At 46.6% G+C, this 24,718-nt stretch overlaps 1 protein-coding gene across 6 annotated transcripts in view; it reads left to right on the top strand.

Moving 5' to 3' along the window:
* LOC111521177 (paternally-expressed gene 3 protein) overlaps positions 1–24,718 on the top strand; it is a 71,534-nt gene that overhangs the window by 1,699 nt on the left and 45,117 nt on the right. For 2 of the 6 annotated variants that reach the window (XM_031934846.1, XM_031934845.1), the window contains exons 2-8: positions 2,923–3,009; positions 11,434–11,599; positions 12,176–12,265; positions 13,018–13,101; positions 14,392–14,495; positions 17,382–17,484; positions 18,555–18,647. In XM_031934846.1, the coding sequence (XP_031790706.1) occupies positions 11,584–11,599; positions 12,176–12,265; positions 13,018–13,101; positions 14,392–14,495; positions 17,382–17,484; positions 18,555–18,647 (490 nt within the window). In that variant the 5' untranslated portion in view covers positions 2,923–3,009; positions 11,434–11,583. Of the gene's footprint in view, positions 1–2,922; positions 3,010–11,433; positions 11,600–12,175; positions 12,266–13,017; positions 13,102–14,391; positions 14,496–17,381; positions 17,485–18,554; positions 18,648–18,814; positions 23,989–24,718 lie in introns of those variants that run through there. The other 4 variants (XM_023184404.2, XM_023184403.2, XM_023184402.1 and 1 more) reach the window with 3 other exon arrangements.

Below are 24,718 nucleotides of genomic sequence, written 5' to 3'. Positions count from 1 at the left end.
GGTTGGTTGGGCGAGGCAAGGCCCGCCCGCCTGGGCACCATCTTTGATGGGGGCAGCTGAGGTTTGCTGTGCAGGGGTTGCCCAGATTGGTTGGCGGCAGACGTGGCGGGGCAAGGCTGAAGTGGCTGCGAGTGGCATGGGCGTGATGGTCTCAAGCCCCGCCCACCCGGGCGCCATAGTTGATGGGGGCGGCTGCGGTTTGCCGCTTAGGTGTAGGGTTGTCCACAGGGAGGAGCGAGGCCACGGCTGCTGTGCCTGCCTTCTTTGCGGCGGTGGAAAGCTGTGGAGTGCCACGTCCGTTGGGTTGTGTATGCTGGTCACCGGGCTGTTTTGCCAGTGGGACTGGCTCCGTCTCCGCATCTGCGGGAGCCAGGAGACCTGCCTAGAGAGTTTGCCGTAGCGGCCGCAGAGCCATTTGTCCTCAAGGACAGGGCGACGGTTGTCAGCGTGCTCGCTGTGTTTTTGGCTAACGGTGGCAGAGGCTCATCCCTTCCCCTGTTACTGCCTGACCAAGACGTTGTTCACCTCAGGATGTGTGTGGCTCCATTTTGTGTCTGGGGGCGGCTTGGCGGGGGAGCTGCGTGGCGGGTTGCTGAGGCGCCCTGCTGGCAGGGCTAAGGGCTGGGGCCCAGGACCGTTCTTCGGGACTGATAGGGCTGAGAGCACCCCTACCTCCACTGCCCCCCGCCGCCTCCACGGTACTGGCTGTGTTAGCCGCGAGGGGGCGCCTGAGGTTGATTGCGCAGGCGCCATCTTGAGTGACACCTGGGTCGGCCCCAGGGCGGGCATGAGGGAGGGCTGTCTCAGCGACTGGGAGCTGCCGAGCCTGGTCCACTCTGGCGCAGTGGGGCACGTGAGGGCAGTTACACAGGCAGTGGTTTGAATGACTGCTGGGTTGGCTGCAGGGCCGGGTGCAGAGGAGTGACCCGGGGGCTGCATGGCCCCGCCCACCCTGTGGCATCATCGTGGCTGGCCATTAGGTGGCAGCCAAGGTGTACTGTGCAGGCACCATCCTGAATGACAGGCAGGCTGCAGGTGCGGGCCTGAGGGAGGAGCTGCCTTGTCTTGAGTGACTGAGGGGGGCCGTAGCATGTGTGTCTTGTCTGATGGAGCAGCCTGCAGTCAATGTGGTGGGTGCACTGCAGAGGCGCCATTTTTTAATGACAGCTGCGTTGGCTGTAGGAGTGGGCGTGAGGCCCGCCCACCCTAGTACCTTATGTGTTGGACGTTGGCAGGGGCAGCAGAAGCGTACTGCGCAGGCGTCATCTTGAGTGACAGCAGGGCTGTTGGAGGGGGCTGAGGGGATTTCAAGGTAGGCGGGGCCGTAGAGCCTAGTTCATTCATTCTGTGTCATCTTTGTCGGCTCAGGGGTGGGGCCTGCTCGGGAGCCTTCCTGAGTGACCGCAGGCTGCACTGGCGTGCCAGCTGAGCCCTGCCCGTGCCATCTTGGGCAGCGCGCCTTCATGGCTGGTGGCGCTGGAGTTCCTCCAGGGGGCGCCAGAGCCAGGCCTCGGGAAGCCATCGGGTTCAGCTGCGCAGCCTTGGGACAGTGAGGTCCAAGGCCAAACTCAGACGTTTTAAGAGATTTGGGGAAGGGTGGGATTTTTAAGTGAGAAAATGGAGGAAGTGCGCTGTGGGTGTAAGATTTGGGGTCTAGGTGATTTGGAGACTCTGGTGGTGAAGGATTTTCACTCAAAATCCTACAACTGGAGCTGGAAAAATTCAGGGCTGCAGGTGGTCCTGGAGGGAGGGGCAGTGCCTTGGAACTAGGAGGCTGCCCTGGGCAGGTGGGGGTGTGTTTGAAGGGGCTGCCCCAAAGGTAGGGTGGGTCCTTGGGAGAAACTATTCATGAGCAGAGCCGCTAGAGGGCTGCACAGCTTCCAAAGCTTAGTTTGGGTAGGGACCTCCCAGCCCTAGCTCTCCTACAGAGTCCTAGAGCTCACTTACCTAGCCCTAGCTCCACCCAAGGAGATCTTAAGTCAGCCCTTTTGTTTTATTTGAGGTAGGGAAAGTGACACATATAACGCTTCCTTCCTAACCTGTCATCATCTTTTTTTTTTTTTTCAGACAAAGTCTCGCCCTGTCGCCCAGGCAGTAGTGCCGTAGCACGATCTCGGCTCACTGCAGCCTCTGCCTTCCGGGTTCAAGTGATTCTCCCACCTCAGCCTCTCGAGTAGTTGGGAATACAGACGCTCGCCACCATGCCCAGCTAATTTTAAATTTTTAGTAGAGCAGGGGTTTCGCCATGTTGGCCAGGGTGGTCTTGAACTCCTGACCTCAGGTGATCTACCTGCCTTGGCCTCCTAAAGTGCTGATTACAGGCGTGAGTCACTGCACCCATCCTTTGAATAGTTTTTAATAAGCCCTTTAACTTCACCAAAATATGCTCACCTGACTCTTGGAATATAAACCAGCCCCGTAATCATGAAGGTCCTTCCCCCAGCGACCTCTAATTGATTGAACACATACTCTGAGGTGCAGTGGGACTTGAACTATGTCCTACTAGTCCACTGAGAGCATGTTGATAAACCCTAAAATATTTCACATGATTAAGGGTACCATTACCTAATAATGATAGGATAGCGGTCCTAACATAGGGATGGCCAGTGCCATAAATGGGGTTCTTGAATTGATTCCTTAATCTAGAGCCACAGGGAAGGTTGTAAGACCCCCCAGAAACTAACTTGAATGCTTTTGATGTAACTTTGTTGGAGAAAGTCTATGAGTACACCCCAGGGTGTGACATGGCCTAAGGGAGCTATACCCATGGCCATTCATCCTGGATGGGATGCCCTTTATGGTCTCGTTTGACCTGTGCCATCATAGAAGATAAATGTGGAACTGTTGTGGTATTGTTCCCCCCTGAGGAACCCAGCAACTGCAAATTAAACTTGGCGAATCACATTTTCTTTTCCTCTACAGCTTTGCCTTCTTGATCTTCCATCCTTCTTGGAGACGACTGGCGAGAGGAAGAGGGACTAGGTCCAAACGCTAGGTGGCTGGGTCCAGGTGAGTTGAATTTCCTCCTCAGTGCCACATCCATCTTTGAAGTGACCACCGCACTTCCTTACTCTGATACTTTCCTACGCACACGTGTTCCACATAGCCACCCCAGCACCATTTGTGCCCTCTGAGAATACCCAGACTCTTCTGGTGGATTTTATATTCCCTAGAAATTCTCTTTGGCCTCACACCATCCATTTCAGTATCCTCCCTCTTTTTCTCATACTCAGCTACTGCTTCAGGCCTACTCTTTTTCTTTTACCTGGTGATTAAAGAAGCATAAGAGATTCATCCACTCATCTGTGAATATTGACCAAGTGTGTACTTTGTGCTGGGACGTAGCCCCCATGGGGGAAAGGAAGTATTTTTGCAGAGTTTTTAGTCTATTTGGGGATTAAAGCTGTGGAAAATATAATTGATTTATACTTTTGCAAGAGAACATCTGCTAGCAACAGCCGACTTAATCTTGGAAAGGCCACATGGGGGCGTCCCTGAAATGGTCAAGAACGTTAAAGCTGAGCCCTGAAGGAGTGTGAATGGTGTGTGTCATGGGGAGAGTAGTCTCAGCAGAGGGGACAGGGATGTTCTTGAGAGATGCAAAGAGAGAGGAGCTGGATATCCAGGATTCCTAGAGCAAGGGAATCGTTGAGTGGCATCTGACTGAGGTACGAAGAAGGTAAGTTGCGGCTTCGTTGTGAAAAGACTTGTAATCGTGGTGAGTAACTGGGCTTGACCTGAAGTGCATCAGGAAAGCCCTTTTAACCACGGGAATATCATGATAATCAGATTTGTGGTTTTAAAAAGATCATCTGGTTACAGGGTGCAGAAGGGGAGGGTGGACGCAGTGGGTGTGAGGAGGCCACCTTGGGCCTGGGTGAGAGATGGTGGCTTGGCTTGTGGTCATATCACAGGGAGGAGCGAAGTGGGTAGATTATTTGAGAGGTGCTAGGAGGGAGACTCCACAAGACTCACTTTCTCTGTTCATGGCCTGCTGACTGATTCAGAGCAGACACAGTGAGTCACATGATGTGGGAAAGCAAGCACATAGCCAGAGGTTGTCTGTCTGTTTATTTGTTAGCAAGCATTGATACTGGGCCTGATCCAGGACAGGATCATGCCAGGCTTGGAGTCTCCAGAAGTGAGTGGCATAATCCCTGGCCTCAGTGTCTACTGAGTGGAAACTACTCCCATCACAAGAAGAATAAGGATGTGTTTACCAAGATAGGTGGCTAAGGTGGTGGAGGAATACTGCTTGGGGAGAAGCTAACATGAGCAGGTGGGCCCTTGGGATAGGTTGGTGTATTCCTGGCCTCAGTGAATGCTCAAGATATCCATTATGGTGCTTAACCCTGTGGAGACTTGGAAACCTCCTTTGCCTGAGGGCTCGTGTTGGTAGATCCACATTTAACTAAGCTCGGGAGACTTAAACCCATACTGAAATGTGACTTGTAATAGGATGTTCTTGTTCCCACAATTCTGGTTTATTAATTCATGGTAGGAGATCAACAGTAGCGGGGACCCAGGTACTCAGCAGTGTATATGATCAGCAGATTCTCTCCCTGTGGGCAGACCTGCATGGGAAACACAGCCATAGTGAGAAGCTTGCTTGGTGAGTGTGGAATCAGAACCAAGAGGATGTGGGTGAGCTTTCATAGCACTGGTGTGTAACACAGCCTGGTGCAGCCATGTAGTCACAGTGAAACCCTTGCTTAGGGTTACCAAGACACCACAAGCCCCTTATCTAACATCCTTGCCCTCCCCAAACTCCATTCGAGTTAGGTCTGATGAGAGTTGTTCACTAGCCTGTAGGTGGTTGGATGGACCATGCTTTGTGGCCTACTTTTTAGTATTCCCTCCCCTTAAAAAAATAAGATCAACCAATTATTGTTATTAGAATATAGTCAAATAATTCATACTGTTCTGGAAGACATTTTGTCTCTTTAAAGTAGCTCTATTTGTCTCGAACCATTTCGTGCTGGTCATAAGACTGAACTCTTAGATATTATTTCCTCTCCTTCTAAATTTTTGGGGAAATCTCTCAAGGATGGACAATGACAAGGAGATTTTGCTGCAGTGTGGTAAGTGCTAAGCTTAATGTGGTAGAAGTAAGCCCAGGATGTTGAGATTATCTGAGAGAAGCCAGCCAGCAGACCAGAGGGTGGAGGTTGTGGCCTTTGAGATGGAGTTGGTGGTCATTTACTCCTTGCTCCCATATAAAATTGTTCCCTCTAAAGCCCCTGTGTCCCATGTGTACCTTATTCATAGGTGATTGGACCAGACTGGATACCTTAGAGCAGTGGTTCTCAAAGAACAGCTCCTGGAGTGGTTGTAGGAATGCTTCTTTCCTGGGGAACCACAGACCTCCTGGGTCATCCCACCTGGAAAGGTAGCTTCGTGTCTCATAAGCACCCTAGGCAACTCTTCTGCACGTCTGAGTTTGAGAACCACTGCCCTAGAAGGAATCAGGCTGTAGCATGCACTTTCATACTGAGAATTTGGATGAAGGGACACTTGTGTGTCGGGCATTTAAACTGGGAGGTGAGGTAGGCCTGGGCTGGGACAGCATCTTACTCCATGTGCATGCTGAACTAGAGAATGTCGGTCTGCAGAGAGAGGCAGGAGAATGGAGCAAACAAGAAGAGAGACGAGACCACACACCACGCTGTCCCTGAGAGACGAAGAGAGTAACCTCCTCGGTTCCTGACTTTAAAGTTCTCAATTCCAGCCCCCTTTTAATGAGGTAGGTAGAATGAGTTAGGGGGCTGAATCTAGGTGCACCATGGTGAGGGACCAAAGTAAGTAAATGTCAATGAGACTGAAGGAGACTTGGTGGATTTTCTCCTGCGTCAGATGGGATGTGGGAGCCTGAGGCCAAACTGGAGTCACAGGATTTATTCTCACACATAGTCCCAGGCGCTTCCTAGTGCATGATGTGTTCTTCAATTAAGTTCTTCCCTGCTCAGTTGAACACTGACCCATCATTTCTCTGATTAAAGCCGTAGATCTTCCCCAACTTAATGGCAAGGATGCCTGATAAGTTTCATCTTTATTATGTATTATATTAATTGTGAGATCCATGCTTTTATTTTCTACTCATTTTAATGGAATAGAAGTAAAGTGTCATAGAATATTCAAAGAATGTCATCAGTACCACCATCCAGACTTCCATGGCAGTGCTGTCTTACAGCAGGCTGCGCCAAGCTTATTCTGTATACAGAGAGGTTTCATGTTTAGATATCTAGTGTAAAGAACAGATCCTTTGGAGATCAAATAATGCCAGATTCCCAGAAGCACTATTCCTGCCTGGCTGTGTAGAGGGATCCTTTATTAGTGGCCCCATCACTTGGCGCCTCTCCTCCCTCCCCTTGAAGTTGGTGACCTTTCTTTGTCCCCTGGCCCAGAGTCAGCTAGCCCTTGTGTGCTGCTAACTGCTGTTGGCTACTAGTTAACACTGAGTCCTGCTCTGAAGAGAGAGCAGAGGGAGATGTGGAAGCTTTAGTAATGAGGGGTGTGTGGGAGCCCACCTTCAAGTCAGGAAGGAGATGGATTTGCCCTGTGGCCAGAGTTCAGTCTTGAGCCATATGATGGCTAGACAGCTGTCAGTGAAGTGAGGATTTGGGTGTGGAGCTTAATGCCTACTAGCCCCCTCCATGGTACAGTCACTGGAGAGGGGAGGTACAGATGGTGACCACAGGGTACCCTCGGAGGGAGTGCTTAAGGGTCAGAGGGAGATGGTATTATGGGGACCCCAGCAGGAAAAGGGGAGGGCCTGATGTGCTATAACAAGCTGGGCAGGAAGGAAAACAAACACCCTAGGAAACAGTCATTGAATTTACTTCATTTTTATATTTAGTTTTTTTCCTGATTGGGAAGTTAAAATAACATTTTAAATAGAGATGGAAAAAGAAACAGAGACTTGTTATTGTTAATCATTTATTCTGATAGATTTCCCCTATTTTATAAATAGTCTTAGCACAAGTGTATGTGAGTTTTCTTCCAGTTTAGTTTGTATGTAGTTTAGTTTGTATGTACTACCATATGTTTAACTATTTTTTACATACATGAGATCATGCCATTTATCAAACATTTCACACTCAAGGTCTCCGTCTATAGCTTTGCTTTCTGAAAATTGCATTATATTCCATTGTGTGGACATTATGATTCTCTGTGTACACATAAATGGGAATATTTGCAGTAAGAACAACATATGTATAGATTTTAAGATTTATTGATAGCAACAAACTTAATCAGTAGGTGTGGCTTGCAGTTTCTATGGTGAATGTTTTGCAATACCTGAATGTAGTGCTGTGTTTTATTTTTATAATCAGAAAAAAAAGCCGTAATATTTCTTGATAACACGACTTAATGGTTATGTAGCATTTTGCTAAATACTTTGTTTTCATTCCTTGTTTAATGAAAATTCAGGAGGGATGCTGATTTTTTGGGTGCAGTAACTTACTTGGAACAAAGTATGTTTGTCATTGGCCCTAGTGGCCTTAGCCTTCCAGAAATGTGTAGGTGAAATACCTAATTTCTTAGGGGATGCTCCATGCCAGCAGTGGTTGTATCGGCCTTTCCTAACGTCAAAGGCCAACTCTAATTCTAGAAATGCGTGCTTGAGTAACCAAACACTGAAGTGTCAGCGATCCTGTCATGGCCTTTTTGTTAAAGTTATCCTTTGCCATTTAGTTGTAAGAAAGTTCCTAGTTTGTATTTAAATAAGGAATCCTTTTCCAGTCCTTCATTGTACATTAAGTCCCCATGTGTCTGTAGACTTTCACACAGTTGAATTCTGGACTCTGTTGTGTCCCAGTGGTATATTTGTCCTTGTGCTTATATCCTTATTGGAAAAAACACTTTATTTTCGTGTGTTGGAGTCATTTTACAGACAAACCACCTCCCACTCCATATAGGCCTTATGCAGGGTTGTCTTGATATTCTTGTACATTTATTCTTCCAGAAGAACTGGATTATCGGTTTGTCAAAACTCCCCACATCAAAATAAAAAGGAACTTTTAAAATGTGATACACATGTCTTCATGTATTTATTTCAGACTTATCGCCCTTATGTGATTTGTTTTGTTTTGTTTTGTTTTGTTTTGTTTTTGGTGATGTGGTCTAGTTCTGTCACCCAGGCTGGAATGCAGGGGCATGATCTTAGCCCACTGCACCCTCCCCCTCCCAGGGCTCCCCCTGCATCAACCTCTCGAGTAGTTTGGATAACAGGCGCATGCCACCACCCCTGGCTAATTTTTGTGTTCCTCTGTAAACTTTTGAAAATTTTGTTTGAAGTTGCAGATAACTTTGTTAAACTTACTTATGGAGATTGATTTATTTGTTTTGCTATTAATGGGAATTATTTCTCTTGCTGTATTTACTCATAAGGTTTTGTAGTTCAAAATAATGTGTCCCCATGTTTATACTTTTATCTTCAGTTGCACTAGCTAGGACTTCCAGGGTCGTGTTAAATTGTAATTGTGATGTAGCTGTCCCTTCCTTGTCCCCACTTCCAGAGGAACACCTTTAGGGTTTAATAATGTGCTTGTTTAAATTTCTTTGAGATAAGTATTATGCTTAGATGGTCTCCTGCGTTTACTCTGCTAAGAATTTATGAGAAAAGGCTGTTGAAGTTTGCAAATGTTTTTTAACTTGAAATACTGCTCATGGGCTCCCCTTCCCCTTTCATCCTTTGTATAACATTTTACCCTTATGTGACATCCTCCTTGTATTCCTGGAATAGCCTTTCAAGATCATAGGCTATTATTTGGACTTTGTTAGATTGGGTTTGTCAAACGTTTTTGCATCTATGTGCAAATAATGTTTATTGAACACCTATAAAAATACAGAGATGAAAAAGGTAGCAGAGTCCTTGCCCATGGGGCCTTGCAGTAGGGTATAAATACAGGTGCTCTGTTGTTGTGTTGGATTCATACATCTTCAAGGACAGCTCTGATTAATAGGCTACATTTTTATTGATGGCCCGTTTAGGCCTTCCTCGGGCAGACTGACTCCTCAGCCTTAATGTTTCATTTGATAGCATCAGGCAAGCCTTTAGACCTTTCTTACTCTCAGCACCTGCAAACACATATCTTCTGTTTTCTTCAGTGGTAGGCGTGGCTGTTGCCATGGAGAAGCTGGCCTGGGGAAGTGGGGGCCGAGTGGGTAGAGCAGTTATGCTTTTGATTGGCGAGACTCGCTGTCACAGAGGGTCACCTGGGATCTGATCTTCCCCAGGCAGGGTAAGGTAAGTATGTGGCCCTGGCAGGTGCAAATTCAGCATCTGGCCCCTTTGCTAGTTGCCCTTTGGGCAGCAAGTAGAGGATGGGGTTCATGCCTGCGCCAGCCAGCTTCTCTACACCCTCACTAGCAAAAATGTTCATCTTTTAAACATGTGCCCATTCGACAGGTCAAAAAAATGTTTATTGTAATATTTTACATTTCTTTGATTTCTGATGTTAATTAAGCGGCCTTTATTATCACTAATTTTATGAACTCTGTGTATTAGTGTTGTTTATTTTCATATTGGGCTATTTTTCCTAATGCCAAAAGCCTTTTACATTTCAAATATTAACTGTCATCTATGTTATAAAATACTTTCCCCCTCACTTTTTGCTTTGTTTTTACTTTGGTTGGTTTTTATAGTGCAGAAAAGTTGGGCCCATCTTTATTTTCCTGTCTCCCACGTGGTGGCCTTTCAGTGGTCTCTGGAGCCTGGACTCTCTGGCCTGCTGCCTTCCCTTGCTTTGGGATTCTTCTTCCCAGCAGAGCATTATCTATGTTGTGCTGTCTGTGGTGTCTCAGTCCTATGGAGAAGGGCAACAAGGGAATAGTCCTGTTGCTAAGGTCTTCAGGATCAAGGCATTTGCATTGGATAGTGCCCAAGCTCCATGGGATAACTTACAAGAGAGAGCGCGGGAAGGCAGTTTGCATAGGGAGGGAAGTGGGAGCCCATCACTGAGACGAGTAAACATGAGTTTACCGCAGTTACCACATTAATTTCCAAGTGATAATGTCTAATTGAGATTCTGAATAATGGAAACACCTTCAGTTTTCCTTTAGACTTTTTTAAATTAAAAAATTTAAACTTGCTCTTCTTTTAAAACAAAGGGAGAAAATTTTTGTTGCATATGGTTTTTTTTTCTTCTCTGGAAGTAAAGCCAGTAGGTAGTTTGTGCTCCCAGATATCGATTTCTTTCCCATATCGCCCTACTTAGTTGCACCAGTTGTGCTGACAAGTCATAAAAATACGTAATAAAACATAAATGCTAGCAAAAATGCTTTAAGGGAAATATATAGCTTTACTTGGTTACGTAAAAAAGGGGAGAGTTTGAAAATCTTTACGTTTAATAAATGGAAGGGGGCAGATAATAAAATAAAGACAAGGAAATAAATGAACTAGGTAAAGAAACAGTAAGAAAGGAATGTCAAAACAGAAAGCCGATTCTTTTAGACAGATGAGATCTTTGATGAGATTGATAAAGGGCAAAAGAACATACAGTAGCATCAAGAGGCTCAGTGGTCACTTGTCACTGTCTGAGGGAAGAATGTCATATTACCTAGAGTTGAGTACTTTTAATATTTCTGAGTGGTCTTCCATTTTTTACATGTTGTATACTGTGTTTTAATGATTGTGTTAAGGGAAGAAATGTTAGGGGAGGCTTTGCCCCAGCTCCTACTTCCCTTTTCATTTTTGCTAATAAACGTGCTGACATCTGATTTTAGTACTGGCTAGGGCCTTGAACATTTCTCTTGTGCCTTGCATTGGGCAGTTAAGTCTTTTTAGGTATCTTAGTTTATATCAGCTTCACGATTCTGAAAGGGATGGAGGTGCTGTTAGTCTCATTTCTCGGATTACAGAGACAGACTCTAGGGCATTAGACAAGTTGCCCACAGTCACCTAACAAGTTAGTAGCAGATCTAACTCCTCAAGAGTAGGTCTGTGTGAAGCCCAGGGATCGTGCTTGTAACTGCTGTGCTGAGGCCAACTTTGTGCAGTTGTTTATTTCCTGGCAACTCCCATATCCCAAAGCATTGTTGATGTCCCTGGTAGGGTGACCTCCACTGCTGCCTGGTCCTCAACTTCTGGGACATGTGTATATCTCCTTGCGATCTACAGTTCCCTGAGTACTGACGGTCACAGGCTGCTGTGTCTTTCCCGTTGACTCATGTTTGATTCCTCCAGTGAAAATTTTACTTAGAGAAATGCTGCCTCCAAAGCACTTGTCTGCCACCACACCTAAGAAGTCCTGGGCCCCAAATCTGTTATGAGCTAAACAGTGACTTGACTAAGGAGCCGGATGTCATCATAGGAGAAGGTCCAACTGACTCTTAGTTTTTCGTCAGAGGTTTCGGAACCTAATCTATGTGGAATTTGTTGGGCCTCGGAAGACCCTGGTCAAACTCTGAAACCTCTGCCTTGATTGGTTGCAGCCGGAGACTCGCACCAAGGAGGAGATCATCGAGCTCTTGGTCCTTGAGCAGTACCTGACCATCATCCCTGAAAAGCTCAAGCCTTGGGTGCGAGCAAAAACGCCAGAGAACTGTGAGAAACTCGTCACTCCGCTGGAGAATTACAAGGAGATGTACCAACCGGAAGGTAAGAGTCTCCACGGGGTGATGGTGGTCAGTGCAGGCCTCAGGCGTGCCCTGCGGCTCTCAGCCTCCACACTTCCGACATGGTCTGGGCTGGATTACTCTCAGTCCTGGGCAGCGGTGGGGGTGTCCCGTGTACTGTGGGATTGAGCCGCATCATGATTTTCTGGATGTGACCACCACAAGTGTCTCCACACATGCCCAGGTATCCCCTGGCAGCCAAAACCGCCCTGGTGCAGAACCACCATCCTGAGTCAGGAGAGGGAAGGGAGACACTTCTGTGGAAGGGAGAAAACGTCTTACAGCTCCTGCCCTTTTGGTGTGGTGCGCTAGGAGATTGCCTTCTGGGGGTGAGGTCGGGGTGCTCACAGCCACCATGCTCCCCCCCAGTTTTTAGTATGTCAGGAGTGGTTGGAAGCCACTAAAGGGTTTTGAGCTCAACAATGTCAGGATCAGGTCACTCCAACCGTATGTGCGTGTGACGGAGATGCAATTCAGGGATTGGGGGGAACTAATGTGAGAATATGGGCCAGAGATAGTAACCAGGTCAGTAGTAACCAGGTGACCGGTGTCCTCTCAGACGACAACAGCAGTGACGTGACCAGCGACGACGACATGGCCCAGAACAGAGGAGAGTCCTCACCACCTCACTCAGTCCATTCTTTCAGTGGTGAGTACCCATCCCCCCGGTCAACCATGGGCAGGCGCTGCCAGATGCTTCCAGGTGGAGACACGATGGGTTGGGGCCTCCATGAAGATGCCCCGCCATCCCCGAGTGGTCAGCTTCACTCAGAGATCTGAGGAGAGGGTAAAGTAATTGATGGCATAATGAGATATTTTTATATCTAAACAGACACCTTAAATACTTAGTTTTGTTTTATTCAACGATAAAATATTTAAAGCTATTTGGAATTTGCAACAGGCTGCTTCCAGCTGTACCCCAGCCTCCCCAGGAAGGCTCATTAAAGATGCTTCAGTGAGCTTTTACAGGGAGCACTGCTTTCAGGGAGGGTGTGTGTGTTGTTTTCTTGGGTTTTGTGTTTTTTTGTAGTAGAATGACATGCACTTTAAGATTGGCTGCCAGATAGTAGACGGTCTGCAATCCATTCTCCTGAATGTGGACTCAGCCCCTTAGGAACTGGGAAGCCAGCAAAGAGTCTGAAGTAGGGGTTAGCTACTGGACTGAGCTTTGGAACTTGCTTGGAAGCAAGCCCCACTTGCGCAAAGCCTGCAGAAACCATGTTGCGGGTATATGATAAAGAAGGGGCCAGATGAGCCTGGGAATCTGGAGCTGTCTGTTCTGGATCCATTTCCTTGTGGGAAGAGGGTAGCATCTCTTTCCAGAGGGGTGGTTGTGCACATGCAGGGGAAACAGGTGTGTCGAAGTGCTTTGTTAACCACTGGAATGTCTCACCTGCTCAGGTGACCGGGACTGGGACCGGAGGGGCAGAAGCAGAGACATGGAGCCACGAGACCGCTGGTCCTATACCAGGAACCCAAGAAGCAGTGAGTCTTAACCACTTTCTTTCTCAGTAGGAGATACAGAGCATGTGCTGTGCACAGGTTCAAGGGGAAAGTGCCAGGGCCTCGAAGTTTCTGCTGCTCCATTTGGACTGTATTCTGCTTCCCCAAAAGTTTAGTCTGAGCCTCCTATTGGTGAAGTTCCACTCAGTGCCACCAGCACAGGTTTCAACACATAGACCTGTTGCCTTCTGAACTATTTGCTCAGTGTTCTTAAGCTGGTGCATTTTTTTTAAAAAGCTAGAAGTTTCTGTATGAAAGATTATGCTACTCTAAAAATTGAAAACTAGGCCGGGCGCAGTGGCTCATGCCTGTAATCCCAGCAGTTTGGGAGGCCGAGGCGGGCGGATCACGAGGTCAGGAGATGGAGACCATCCTGGCTAACACGGTGAAACCCCGTCTCTACTAAAAATACAAAAAAATTAGCCGGGCGCAGTAGTCCCAGCTACCCAGGAGACTGAGGCAGGAGAATGGTGTGAACCCAGGAGGCGGAGTTTGCAGTGAGCCGAGATCACGCCACTGCACTCCAGCCTGGGTGATAGAGTGAGCCTCCGTCTCCAAAAAAAAAAAAATTGAAAACTAGTATAAAGTGCCATAGGCAGAAAACAGAATGAAAAACGCATTATAACAATGTTGTTAACTAGGAATGTCTGCCATGACTTCTTGCAGTGTTAGGGAAGTGCCACATCTGAGCACCAGGCCTGAGATTTGAAAGGGAATCAGTCATCACAGCAGTGTGTTGTTGGTGTCCACACTGCTGGAAATCATCTCCTCTTCTTCCTGGACTTGGAGAGCACTGCTGTGGGCAGCAGGGCACCCCTACAATTGATCAGGAGAAGGCTATCAGGAGTGAGTGGCGTCTAGTGATGGTTCACAACACGTTAGGCATGGTTCAGAGACACGACCCCGTGGGACAGTGTCTCCGATGCCATCTCCCTGTCACACGTTGCAGCTGGGGAGACCCAGAGGTTGTGCCCGGAGGATGAGGCTAGTGGGCACTGCACTGGACCCACACAGCGTGGGCACAGTCTGAACCACCTTCGAGACTGGGAGCAGAAGGACGAGGCAGGGCCCCTGGCCCTGCTCTGGGTCTGGGTTTTTGTAGGGCCACTGGTTTTATGGGACTCCTCAGAGGCTGCCACAGAGTGCAGAGAAGAGAAAGGCACTTGCTGTCGTACACTCACACCCCAGCCAGCTTCACAGTTGAGTAGGACAAACCTGGGACCTGCAGGATGGACTGGCCCTGCTGCTTGTTGATGCCTTTTCTCTTCCCAGGGCTGCCTCAGCGGGATCTTTCCCTTCCTGTGATGGCGAAAACAAGCTTTGAAATGGAAAGAGATGATGACAGGGACTCCAGGGCTTATGAGTCCCGATCTCAGGTATGCTCAGGTTTCCTCTCTTTCTAGAAAGGCCATCTTCATTTCGTGGCAGAGATGCCTTTCTTTCCTTGGATGTTGTGTTTATTTATCTGCCCCCTAGAGTCCCACCTGGGGTGAGAGCCCCAGCCCTCCAGGAGGAGCCCAGGCCCATCCTGTAGGTGACAAGTAGCCCAGGCTGCTGCTGGCTTTCTGTGTCGTTCATGTGGTCAGAGGAGCTCCTGCCCCTCAGCATGTGTATCACTTGGTAGGTTGGTCACATTGCCATTCCCTACAGGGCCGGGGAAGCAGAGTGACTGTGGAGATGTTTCTGGTCCTCAGGAGGGAGCCAGGAAAGCTGTGGGTCTGCAGAGTAGACTGGCCAGGGAGAACAAAGGCTCTGGAGCTGACAAGAGCTGGGTTCAAAGCCTGGCTCTGCCACTTGCTAGCTGGCCTTGGGCCATTTACTCAACTCAGCTGAATTTCAGTTTCCTCATCTGTAAAATGAGTATGGTGATTGCTCCCAGGGCTGCTGTGAAAAGTCACTCATACACATACATAAAGTACCTGGCACATGGTAAGCATACCATTAAATGTTATGGCAGTTGTGGTTTAAGAGGCAGCATGTGCCAGGGAGATTCATGAAGGGAAAAAAAATGTGGGACTTGAGCTTGTTTTTTAGGAAGGAGGAGAGGGGTCACTTAGACATGGTGGAGTGTGGAGGAAGGCCCCAGCACTGACTGGACTCAAAGAAGGGAGGAGCCATGGGCTGAACCTTCCTTTCCTTCATGTATCAGTACCCACCCCATGTCAGATAGCAGGCCTAGGCCCTGGGGGGCACAGCAGTGAGCAACATAGAGAGGGGCCCTGCCCTGAGAAGCTTTTGACAGTTGCACAAATAAATATTGACACAAATGTTGTATATAACTGCTAATCGTTCTCAGTGCCCTCAAGAAAAAATAGAGAGTTAACAAGAAATTATAACAAGGGCCTTTATTTGGATTGAAGGGAAATGTCTTGGAGGCATTAACAGTTGCCGTTTAGAGGCAGGAGCAGGCTGGGTCAGGTGTTGTGGGAGGGGACCCCAGGCATTAGGGAGAGCTCAGCTAAAGTTGTGGGATAGGAACTAAACAAAGGGCCAAGTGACTGGGATACAGGAAGAAGGCTGCAGGCATGTGTGGGCCTGGCCATTGGTATCCTGGTAGTTGGGCTTTGTCTTCACTTTGCTTTTTAAATGCCCTTCCTTGACAATCTGTGAAGAATTGGCATCTAAGCCCCATGACTGCATAATCAAAAGTCTGGAAGCTACTGATTCCTACTGATGCAGTATAGTAGTAACCCCAGCAGCAAATGACAAATTACATTTTGGAGGTGTACAAAACAGAAAATTCTCTCATCTTTTAGCATCATGTGTAAATCTCTTAATTGTTCACATGTATGGATCATGTTGTGAAAATTACATTGTGCCATACTAGCATTGTTTTCAGAACAGCATCTCTTCCGTTGAACTTGATTGCAGTTTGTATACATTAAGACGTCATTGTTGATTACAAACACGAAGTGAACAACCAATGTAGGGCTGCCCACTTGCCTAGATTTTAATTTCAAATCAAAGTGTGCTTTTTCTTTCATGTGAGAAAAGAATTTTATCTGTGAAACTCTGCTTTGTTTCCTTGCCCTACTTAGTTTTTGTCGTTGTTTTTGCTTTTTTGTGGCAGGACACAGGCAGTGCAAACCCTCTTTTTTTACTACATTTTTCATGTTGCTGCATGCCTTTTCCCAGCAATAGAACTATGGTGGATTTAATATCAAAACATATGTATTTCCTTTACATAATTTTTCTTAATATTTAAGCAACACATCACATTGCCGAAAATCCTCACCCACAGTATTGCAAAGCAGATAAATGCACTTCTCCCCATTTTACAGGTGAAGAACCTGAAAGAAAGGTTCAAAAAGATTTCCGTTCCCAAGGTTGTACAGCTCATAATCGGTGCGATCCTCCTTTGACCCAGATCTCTGTCCAGTTCCAAAGCCTGTGGGCTTCCCATAGCACCGTCTCCCTCCTCAAGTCTCTCTCCAGCCTCAGTGCCATTCTTCCTGGGACCATGACTCCCTGAAACCAGTGGTGTTCTAGTCAGCCCTCTGGCAATAAGCAGAGGTCCTTTCGGATCCTGGTAGAAGGTTCTCCTGAGTAATTCGAGGAATTTTTAAATTCCTTTTTAGGTAAATGTCCATTAAAACAGAAAAGGCAATTATAAAAATGCCCTCAGGGCTTACAGTTATTCCTGGGTTATTTGAAAATTCTGCAAACTGGAAACTCCCTCAGTATAGCCGTGCTATGCCATGGAGAAACCAGGAGGGAGGTTTAAGTCACATCCTGACCAGACGTCTGCCTGAATGTGTGTGTCTTCTTTCTGTTCCCTGAGTACTCCATGCCTGTTTGATATTTAGTCTGTTTAAGTTTTTCCACCAATCCCTTTCTCTATGTATCATAACCTCACCCGCTACTTAAGGCCCCACCTGCCCTCCACAAACCTTTGCACACTGTTCAGGCCCACCCTGAACTGTCCCTCTACAAAACCCGTTTAGTACTTATTATCTGTACCCCAATTTATTGTTTATTGTTCTCTAATTGTTTCATGAGTCTTTTCTCTCCAACCAAATTATAAGCTGCATGAGGGCAAGGAATATGTGTCATGCGTCTTTGGGATCTGCCTCAGAGTGTAGCACCAAGGTAGGTACGACGTAGGCCCCTAGTAACACTTGACTTGGATCACTCAGAACCCCAATACCGTGAGCACTTACTATATAACTTCATATATGTAGCTCCCATGTCGCCAACATTATTCTGTCTTTGGATGTCGGTGGGGACAGACTCCATTGAGAGGTCTGTGTTTGCTGTTTTAGGATGCTGAATCATACCAAAATGTGGTAGACCTCACTGAGGACAGGAAACCTCACAACACAATCCAGGACAACATGGAAAACTACAGGAAGCTGCTCTCCCTGGGTAAGCAGCTGCTTCTCAGTCACTCCCAGTCCAGTCGTTGGAGCATTTTGTCATCTTGCTCCTTTTTGAGCTGGATGTTAGAGTCCACATTAATATATTTGGACTTCAAGGGTAGTAAGAAATCTATGAAAGATTTCAAATGAGGGAGTAAATGATGAAATTTGTGTTTTTAAGAAATGCCTCTGGCTTTGTGTAAAGATATATTGTACAGGGTGGGGACAAACAGGGAGATGCTTCTTGCCACAAGAGTTGATACCTTTTTCCAGAGCGGTAGCACTGGAGGTTTTTAAGTAGACATTCAGGATGGAATCCTGAGTTCCCATGTGGACTTCCCTGGAAGACATCTAGCCCAAGTTGGTAGTGGGCAGTTGGCTGTCCTGCAGGTCTATAAGGCCATAGGGCCTCGAGGGAGCGGGTGGAGGAAGAGCAGTCGTGAGGTAAGAGGAAGAAGGCCAGTGAAAAAGAGGACTTAAAAAGTGGTTACAAGGGCCGGGCACGGTGGCTCAAGCCTGTAATCCCAGCACTTTGGGAGGCCGAGACGGGCGGATCACGAGGTCAGGAGATCGAGACCATCCTGGCTAACACAGTGAAACCCCATCTCCACTAAAAAAATACAAAAAACTAGCCAGGCGAGGTGGCAGGCGCCTGTAGTCCCAGCTACTCGGGAAGCTGAGGCAGGAGAATGGCGTAAACCTGGGAGGCGGAGCTTGCAGTGAGCTGAGATCCGGCCACTGCACCCCAGCCCGGGCGACAGAGCGAGACTCCGCCTCAAAAAAAAAAAAAGAAAGTGGTTACAAGAAGGTGAAGACTAAAAGACAATGCACTGATTTCAGGGACATGTGAGGTCTTTGTGCACATTTCCGAGTGGAGTCAGAAGAATTACTTGCAGATTACAATGGATTAGGGAATAGATAGTAGGGAAATGAGACAGCAAATGTCTTCTGACATCCAAGGAATCGGATATGGGCCACCTCATATTTAGAGGCTCAGTGAAAGATGAAGATCAATTTATGGGGATGAGTCTTGGTCCTCAACTTGAATTTGAGGCACCATATTGTCCTTGTGACCAGGAGTGCAGCTTGCTGAAGACGATGGCCACTCCCACATGACGCAGGGCCACTCATCAAGATCCAAGAGAAGTGCCTACCCAAGCACCAGTCGAGGTAAGCAGGAGGCACATCCCACAGAGGAGCCACACAGCCAGTAAGATGCTATCAAGGAACCTTCTACACTTTGCATTCCTAAACATCACAGAAGGGTGCACCCCTCCAAGTCCCACTGTCCTTCCTGTGGGGACTAGGGAATATTTACATTTAGGGTTTCTTTCCAGGTCTAAAAACTATGCCTGAAGCCAAAAAATCAACCCACCGGCGGGGGATTTGTGAAGATGAATCTTCCCACGGAGTGATAATGGAAAAATTCATCAAGGATGTGTCGCGCAATTCCAAATCGGGAAGAGCAAGGGAGTCAAGCGACCAGTCACAGAGATTCCCCAGAATGTCAGATGCTAACTGGAAGGACGTTTCATTGCACAAGAGGGAGTCAGTGATCCAGCAGAGGGTTTATGAAGGGAATGCATTTAGGGGAGGCTTTAGGTTTAATTCAACCCTTGTTTCCAGAAAGAGAGTTCTGGAAAGAAAGAGGCGCTATCATTTTGACACGGATGGGAAGGGCTCAATTCATGATCAAAAAGGCTGTCCCAGGAAGAAGCCCTTTGAATGTGGTAGTGAGGTGAGAAAAGCTGTGAGCATGAGCAACCTGAGCAGCCTCAGCTCCCCGTCCTTTACCGAGTCGCAGCCAATTGATTTTGGGGCAATGCCATATGTATGTGATGAGTGTGGGAGGTCGTTCAGTGTCATCTCAGAATTTGTTGAGCACCAGATCATGCATACTAGAGAGAACCTCTATGAGTATGGTGAGTCCTTTATTCACAGTGTGGCTGTCAGTGAAGTTCAGAAAAGTCAGGTTGGAGGGAAACGTTTTGAATGTAAGGACTGTGGAGAGACCTTCAATAAGAGTGCCGCCTTGGCTGAACATCGGAAAATTCATGCTAGAGAATATCTTGTGGAATGTAAGAATCAGGAGTGTGAGGAGGCCTTCATGCCTAGCCCAACCTTTAGTGAGCTTCAGAAAATGTATGGGAAAGACAAATTCTATGAGTGCAGGGTGTGTAAGGAAACCTTCCTTCATAGTTCTGCCCTGATTGAGCACCAGAAAGTCCACTTTGGGGATGACAAAGATAATGAACGTGAACGTGAACGTGAGCGCGGGGAAACCTTTAGGCCCAGCCCAACCCTTAATGAGTTTCAGAAAATGTATGGTAAAGAGAAAATGTACGAATGTAAGGTGTGTGGGGAGACTTTCCTTCATAGCTCATCCCTGAAAGAACATCAGAAAATCCATACTAGAGGGAACCCGTTTGAAAATAAGGGTAAAATATGTGAGGAAACCTTTATTCCTGGTCAGTCCCTTAAAAGGCGTCAGAAGACTTACAATAAGGAGAAGCTCTATGACTTTACAGATGGCCGGGATGCCTTCATGCAAAGCTCAGAGCTCAGTGAGCATCAGAAAATTCATTCTCGAAAGAACCTCTTTGAAGGCAGAGGGTATGAGAAGTCTGTCATTCATAGTGGACCCTTCACTGAATCTCAGAAGAGTCATACTATAACACGACCTCCCGAAAGTGATGAGGACGAGAAGGCATTCACCATTAGCTCAAACCCCTATGAAAACCAGAAGATTCCCACTAAGGAAAATGTCTATGAGAGGAAATCATATGAGAGGTCTGTTATTCATAGCTTAGCCTCTGTGGAAGCTCAGAAAAGTCACAGTGTAGCGGGGCCCAGTAAACCAAAAGTAACAGCAGAGTCTGCCATTCAGAGCTTCGATGCTATCAACCATCAGAGAGTTCGTGCTGGAGGGAACACCTCTGAAGGAAGGGAATACAGTAGGTCTGTTATCCATAGCTTAGTGACTTCCAAACCTCCAAGAAGTTACAGTGGAAATGAATTGGTGGAATCTAATGAGAAGGGAGAATTCTCCATTTATGTCTCAGACCTTAATGATAAGCGACAGAAGATTCCTGCCAGAGAGAACCCTTGTGAAGGGAGCAGTAAGAATCACAACTATGAAGAGTCTGTCATACAGAGTGTATCCCATGCCAGACCTCAGAAAAGTGTTCCTGGAGAGGGATCTGGTGAATTTAAGAAGGATGGTGAATTCTCTGTTCCCACCTCAAATGTCCGTGAATACCAGAAGGCTCGTGCTAAAAAGAAATACATTGAGCATAGGAGCAATGAGACCTCTGTAATTCACTCTCTACCTTTTGGTGAACAAACATTTCGCCCTCGAGGGATGCTCTATGAATGTCAGGAGTGTGGGGAGTGCTTTGCGCATATCTCTGACCTCACTGAGCACCAGAAGATTCATGATAGAGAGAAGCCCTCTGGAAGCAGAAACTACGAATGGTCTGTCATTCGCAGCCTGGCCCCTACTGACCCTCAAACAAGTTATGCCCAAGAGCAGTATGCTAAAGAGCAAGCGTGGAACAAATTTAAGGAATTCAGACAATTTTTTGCTACCAGCAAAGACCCGAACACACACCAGAAAATCTATGACCAAGAGAAGTCTCATGGCGAGGAGTCTCAAGGTGAGAAGACCCGTGGGGAGGAGACCCACGGCGAGGAGACAATGGAAGACCCTGTCATTCAAGGCTCAGACATGGAAGACCCGCAGAAGGATGACCCATTCATAGATGACACAATCTATGAATGTGAGGACTGTGGCCTGGGCTTTGTGGATCTCACAGACCTCACAGACCATCAGAAAGTCCACAGCAGGAAGTGCCTGGTTGACAGTCGGGAGTACACACATTCTGTAATTCACACCCATTCCATCAGCGAGTATCAGAGAGATTACACTGGAGAGCAGCTGTATGAATGTCCAAAGTGTGGGGAATCTTTTATTCATAGCTCATTCCTTTTCGAGCATCAGAGAATCCATGAACAAGACCAGTTGTATTCCATGAAGGGGTGTGATGATGGTTTTATTGCCCTCTTGCCCATGAAGCCACGGAGGAATCGTGCCGCAGAGAGGAATCCTGCTCTTGCTGGGTCGGCCATTCGATGCCTTTTGTGTGGACAAGGCTTCATTCATAGCTCTGCCCTTAATGAGCATATGAGACTTCACAGGGAAGATGATTTACTGGAGCAGAGCCAGATGGCTGAGGAAGCTATCATTCCAGGCTTAGCCCTCACTGAGTTTCAGAGAAGTCAGACCGAAGAGAGACTCTTTGAATGTGCAGTCTGTGGAGAATCTTTCGTCAACCCAGCAGAACTTGCAGATCATGTAACTGTTCATAAGAATGAGCCTTATGAGTATGGGTCCTCCTATACTCACACCTCATTTCTTACTGAGCCCCTCAAAGGAGCTATACCATTCTATGAATGCAAGGATTGTGGTAAGTCCTTTATTCATAGCACAGTCCTCACTAAACATAAGGAGCTTCATCTGGAGGAAGAAGATGATGATGATGATGAAGCAGCAGCTGCAGCAGCAGCAGCCCAGGAAGCTGAAGCCAATGTCCATGTTCCACAAGTAGTTCTGAGGATTCAGGGGTCAAATGTAGAGGCTGCTGAGCCAGAAGTGGAGGCTGCCGAGCCAGAAGTGGAGGCTGCTGAGCCAGAGGTGGAGGCGGCTGAGCCAAATGGAGAGGCTGAAGGCCCAGATGGAGAGGCTGCAGAGCCCAATGGAGAGGCTGAACAGCCGAATGGAGAGGCCGAGCAGCCAAATGGGGATGCCGATGAGCCAGATGGTGCAGGGATTGAAGACCCAGAAGAAAGAGCTGAAGAACCAGAGGGAAATGCTGAAGAGCCAGAGGGAGATGCCGACGAGCCTGACGGTGTGGGAATTGAAGACCCAGAAGAAGCTGAAGATCAAGAGATTCAGGTGGAAGAACCATACTATGATTGCCATGAATGCACAGAAACCTTCACTTCCAGCACAGCATTCGGCGAGCACCTGAAAACTCATGCCAGCATGATCATATTTGAGCCTGCAAATGCCTTTGGGGAGTGCTCAGGCTACATCGAACGTGCCAGCACCAGCACAGGTGGTGCCAATCAAGCTGATGAGAAGTACTTCAAATGTGACATCTGTGGGCAGCTCTTCAGTGACCGCCTGTCCCTGGCCAGACACCAGAATACCCACACTGGCTGAGGGCATGGGGTAAAGGTTAGAAAACCTTCACCTAGGACTTGACCCTTACCAAACCACAAAGAATTCAAACCAATCCATGATAATGTCAGTAGGAGACTTAACCTTAGTGTGTTACACACCTGACTTAACATCTCCAAACTCATATTGAAAAGAGAACGAATGTGGAGATTCCAGTCTTAAGCTTTCCCCGTCAGATGTCAGTGTCTGCTTGTGGGAAAGCCACAGCACACATCTTACCTTTCCAAGTCATCAGATTGAGAAAACCCTATGAGTATTCCATACTACAAAGGTTGCCCAGACCAACTGTGAATGATACTTGTGTAATGATATATATAGTGTTTCCCGAGGTGTATATAAAATAGCAAATTATGGCAGAACAGTGATCACATATATTTGGATTTAATATGATATACAGTTACAGTTTACAGAGGTACCTTACCTGGTACTCTGAATTTTTTTTTTTTTTTTTTTTTTTTGGAGGAGGAAGAGAGCAACAAATTTGAATATACTTGTAAGTGTCTTAGATCCCAAGAAAGATTTATTGTGCATTATTTGAACCCTGTCAGTATCTTTTTTGAGTAATTGTTTTCTTTCTTACCCTTGAACAGTGTTGTGAAGGTGTGGGCATGATAGATAACATGTCTTTTACTCTTTGCTGTTTGAAAAGAGAAGTACTTTAGCTTCTTTCTGCAGCCATTTCATCTGCACCAACACTTTGGAACCTAATACTGTATAAGGCTTTACAATATATACGGATTGACTTTTTGTGACCCAAATTGATTAGTTCCCACATTGTTATGTTTGTTGAAGTGGTTGTCATGCAAAAATATTACAAGTTTGTTTTTTGGATTTTTTTTTTTTTTAAACCAACTCAGTATGTGTTTGATGATAGTGAATTGATAAAACCCGAAACTTTTCCCTGTAAATCTTACATCTTTGCCTTTAAAGAATGGGTTACAACCATCACTAGATCACAGTAGTGCCTAATGAAGGTTGAGAACCGTAGGAGAGGCTCTCATTCTGTAAATAATGATGCAGGCTAATGACCTTTCATCACTTCCTTTGTGCGCTTCCTGCCTTAAGTGACAAGTAGCAACATGGCTTGGGTCCCCTGTGCAGCACCAGCCTATGCTGCCACAAGTCAGTTTGCACCCTAGGTGCCCAGGAGCTAGTATCCTTAGATCTTTCTATCGCTAACTTAATTCTCTTCGTTATTTATCTGACCCTCTAACTCCATGTCTAACTTGCATTAAAAAGAAAAAAAATTGCTTTCTTTACAGTCAACCCAAGCTTAACATGGACTCAGGTTCCCCAGCAGCCTTAATTTGTTTTGTTAACATCTGTTCCTTCTTTTTCAGCTCTCCTAGAGTGTTTCTGAGTGTCGCGTTCATCTAATCTTAGTATTCCTTTTAATCACAAATTGACCTCACAGCTTGAGGTTTCCTGTGTCCTATTCTGTGGACTACCTGTGCTCCTTTGCTTCCCCTCCCCTTGCATAATAACTATATTAAGAGATTTTTTTTTTTTTTTTTTTTTTTTTGGCCTTGAGTTGGCTGGAAAAAAAAAAATTTTAATTTAAAAAAAAAAAAAAAAAGATTTGCAAAATGTAAGTGTAGATCATTTGAACAAGCAAACTTAAAATACCCACTGGGGGAAATGTGTCTGAATCTTACTCTTCTGGATCTGCAGGATTAGGGCTTGGAAGTATATCAAAGATGCAGGGAGTGTCAACGTTTAGGAAGATTGTAGAGCTGAGAGCAAGAAGCAGAAATGAGTAAGCCAAAGAAGGGAGTCCTAATATATCACCAGATCTAGGAGGGGAGAGAAGACAGACAGAAGAAAACACCAGAGGCAAGAACTGTGGAAGGCCAGGTTGCTGAGAAGGAATTGAGTGGGGTGTCCTGAGCAGTTTGGAAAAGGAGCCTTTGATGGTATGGTGTAGGTGAGAGCTGGCTGCATAGGAAGACCTGAGGTTGGAACGGGCATCGGGAAAGCTGAGGGGCAGTGAAGTGTACTA

The sequence above is a fragment of the Piliocolobus tephrosceles genome, chromosome 21, assembly GCF_002776525.5.
Source record: "Piliocolobus tephrosceles isolate RC106 chromosome 21, ASM277652v3, whole genome shotgun sequence".
Classification (NCBI taxonomy): domain Eukaryota; kingdom Metazoa; phylum Chordata; class Mammalia; order Primates; family Cercopithecidae; genus Piliocolobus; species Piliocolobus tephrosceles.
This window is presented reverse-complemented; position numbering and strand designations above follow the sequence as displayed.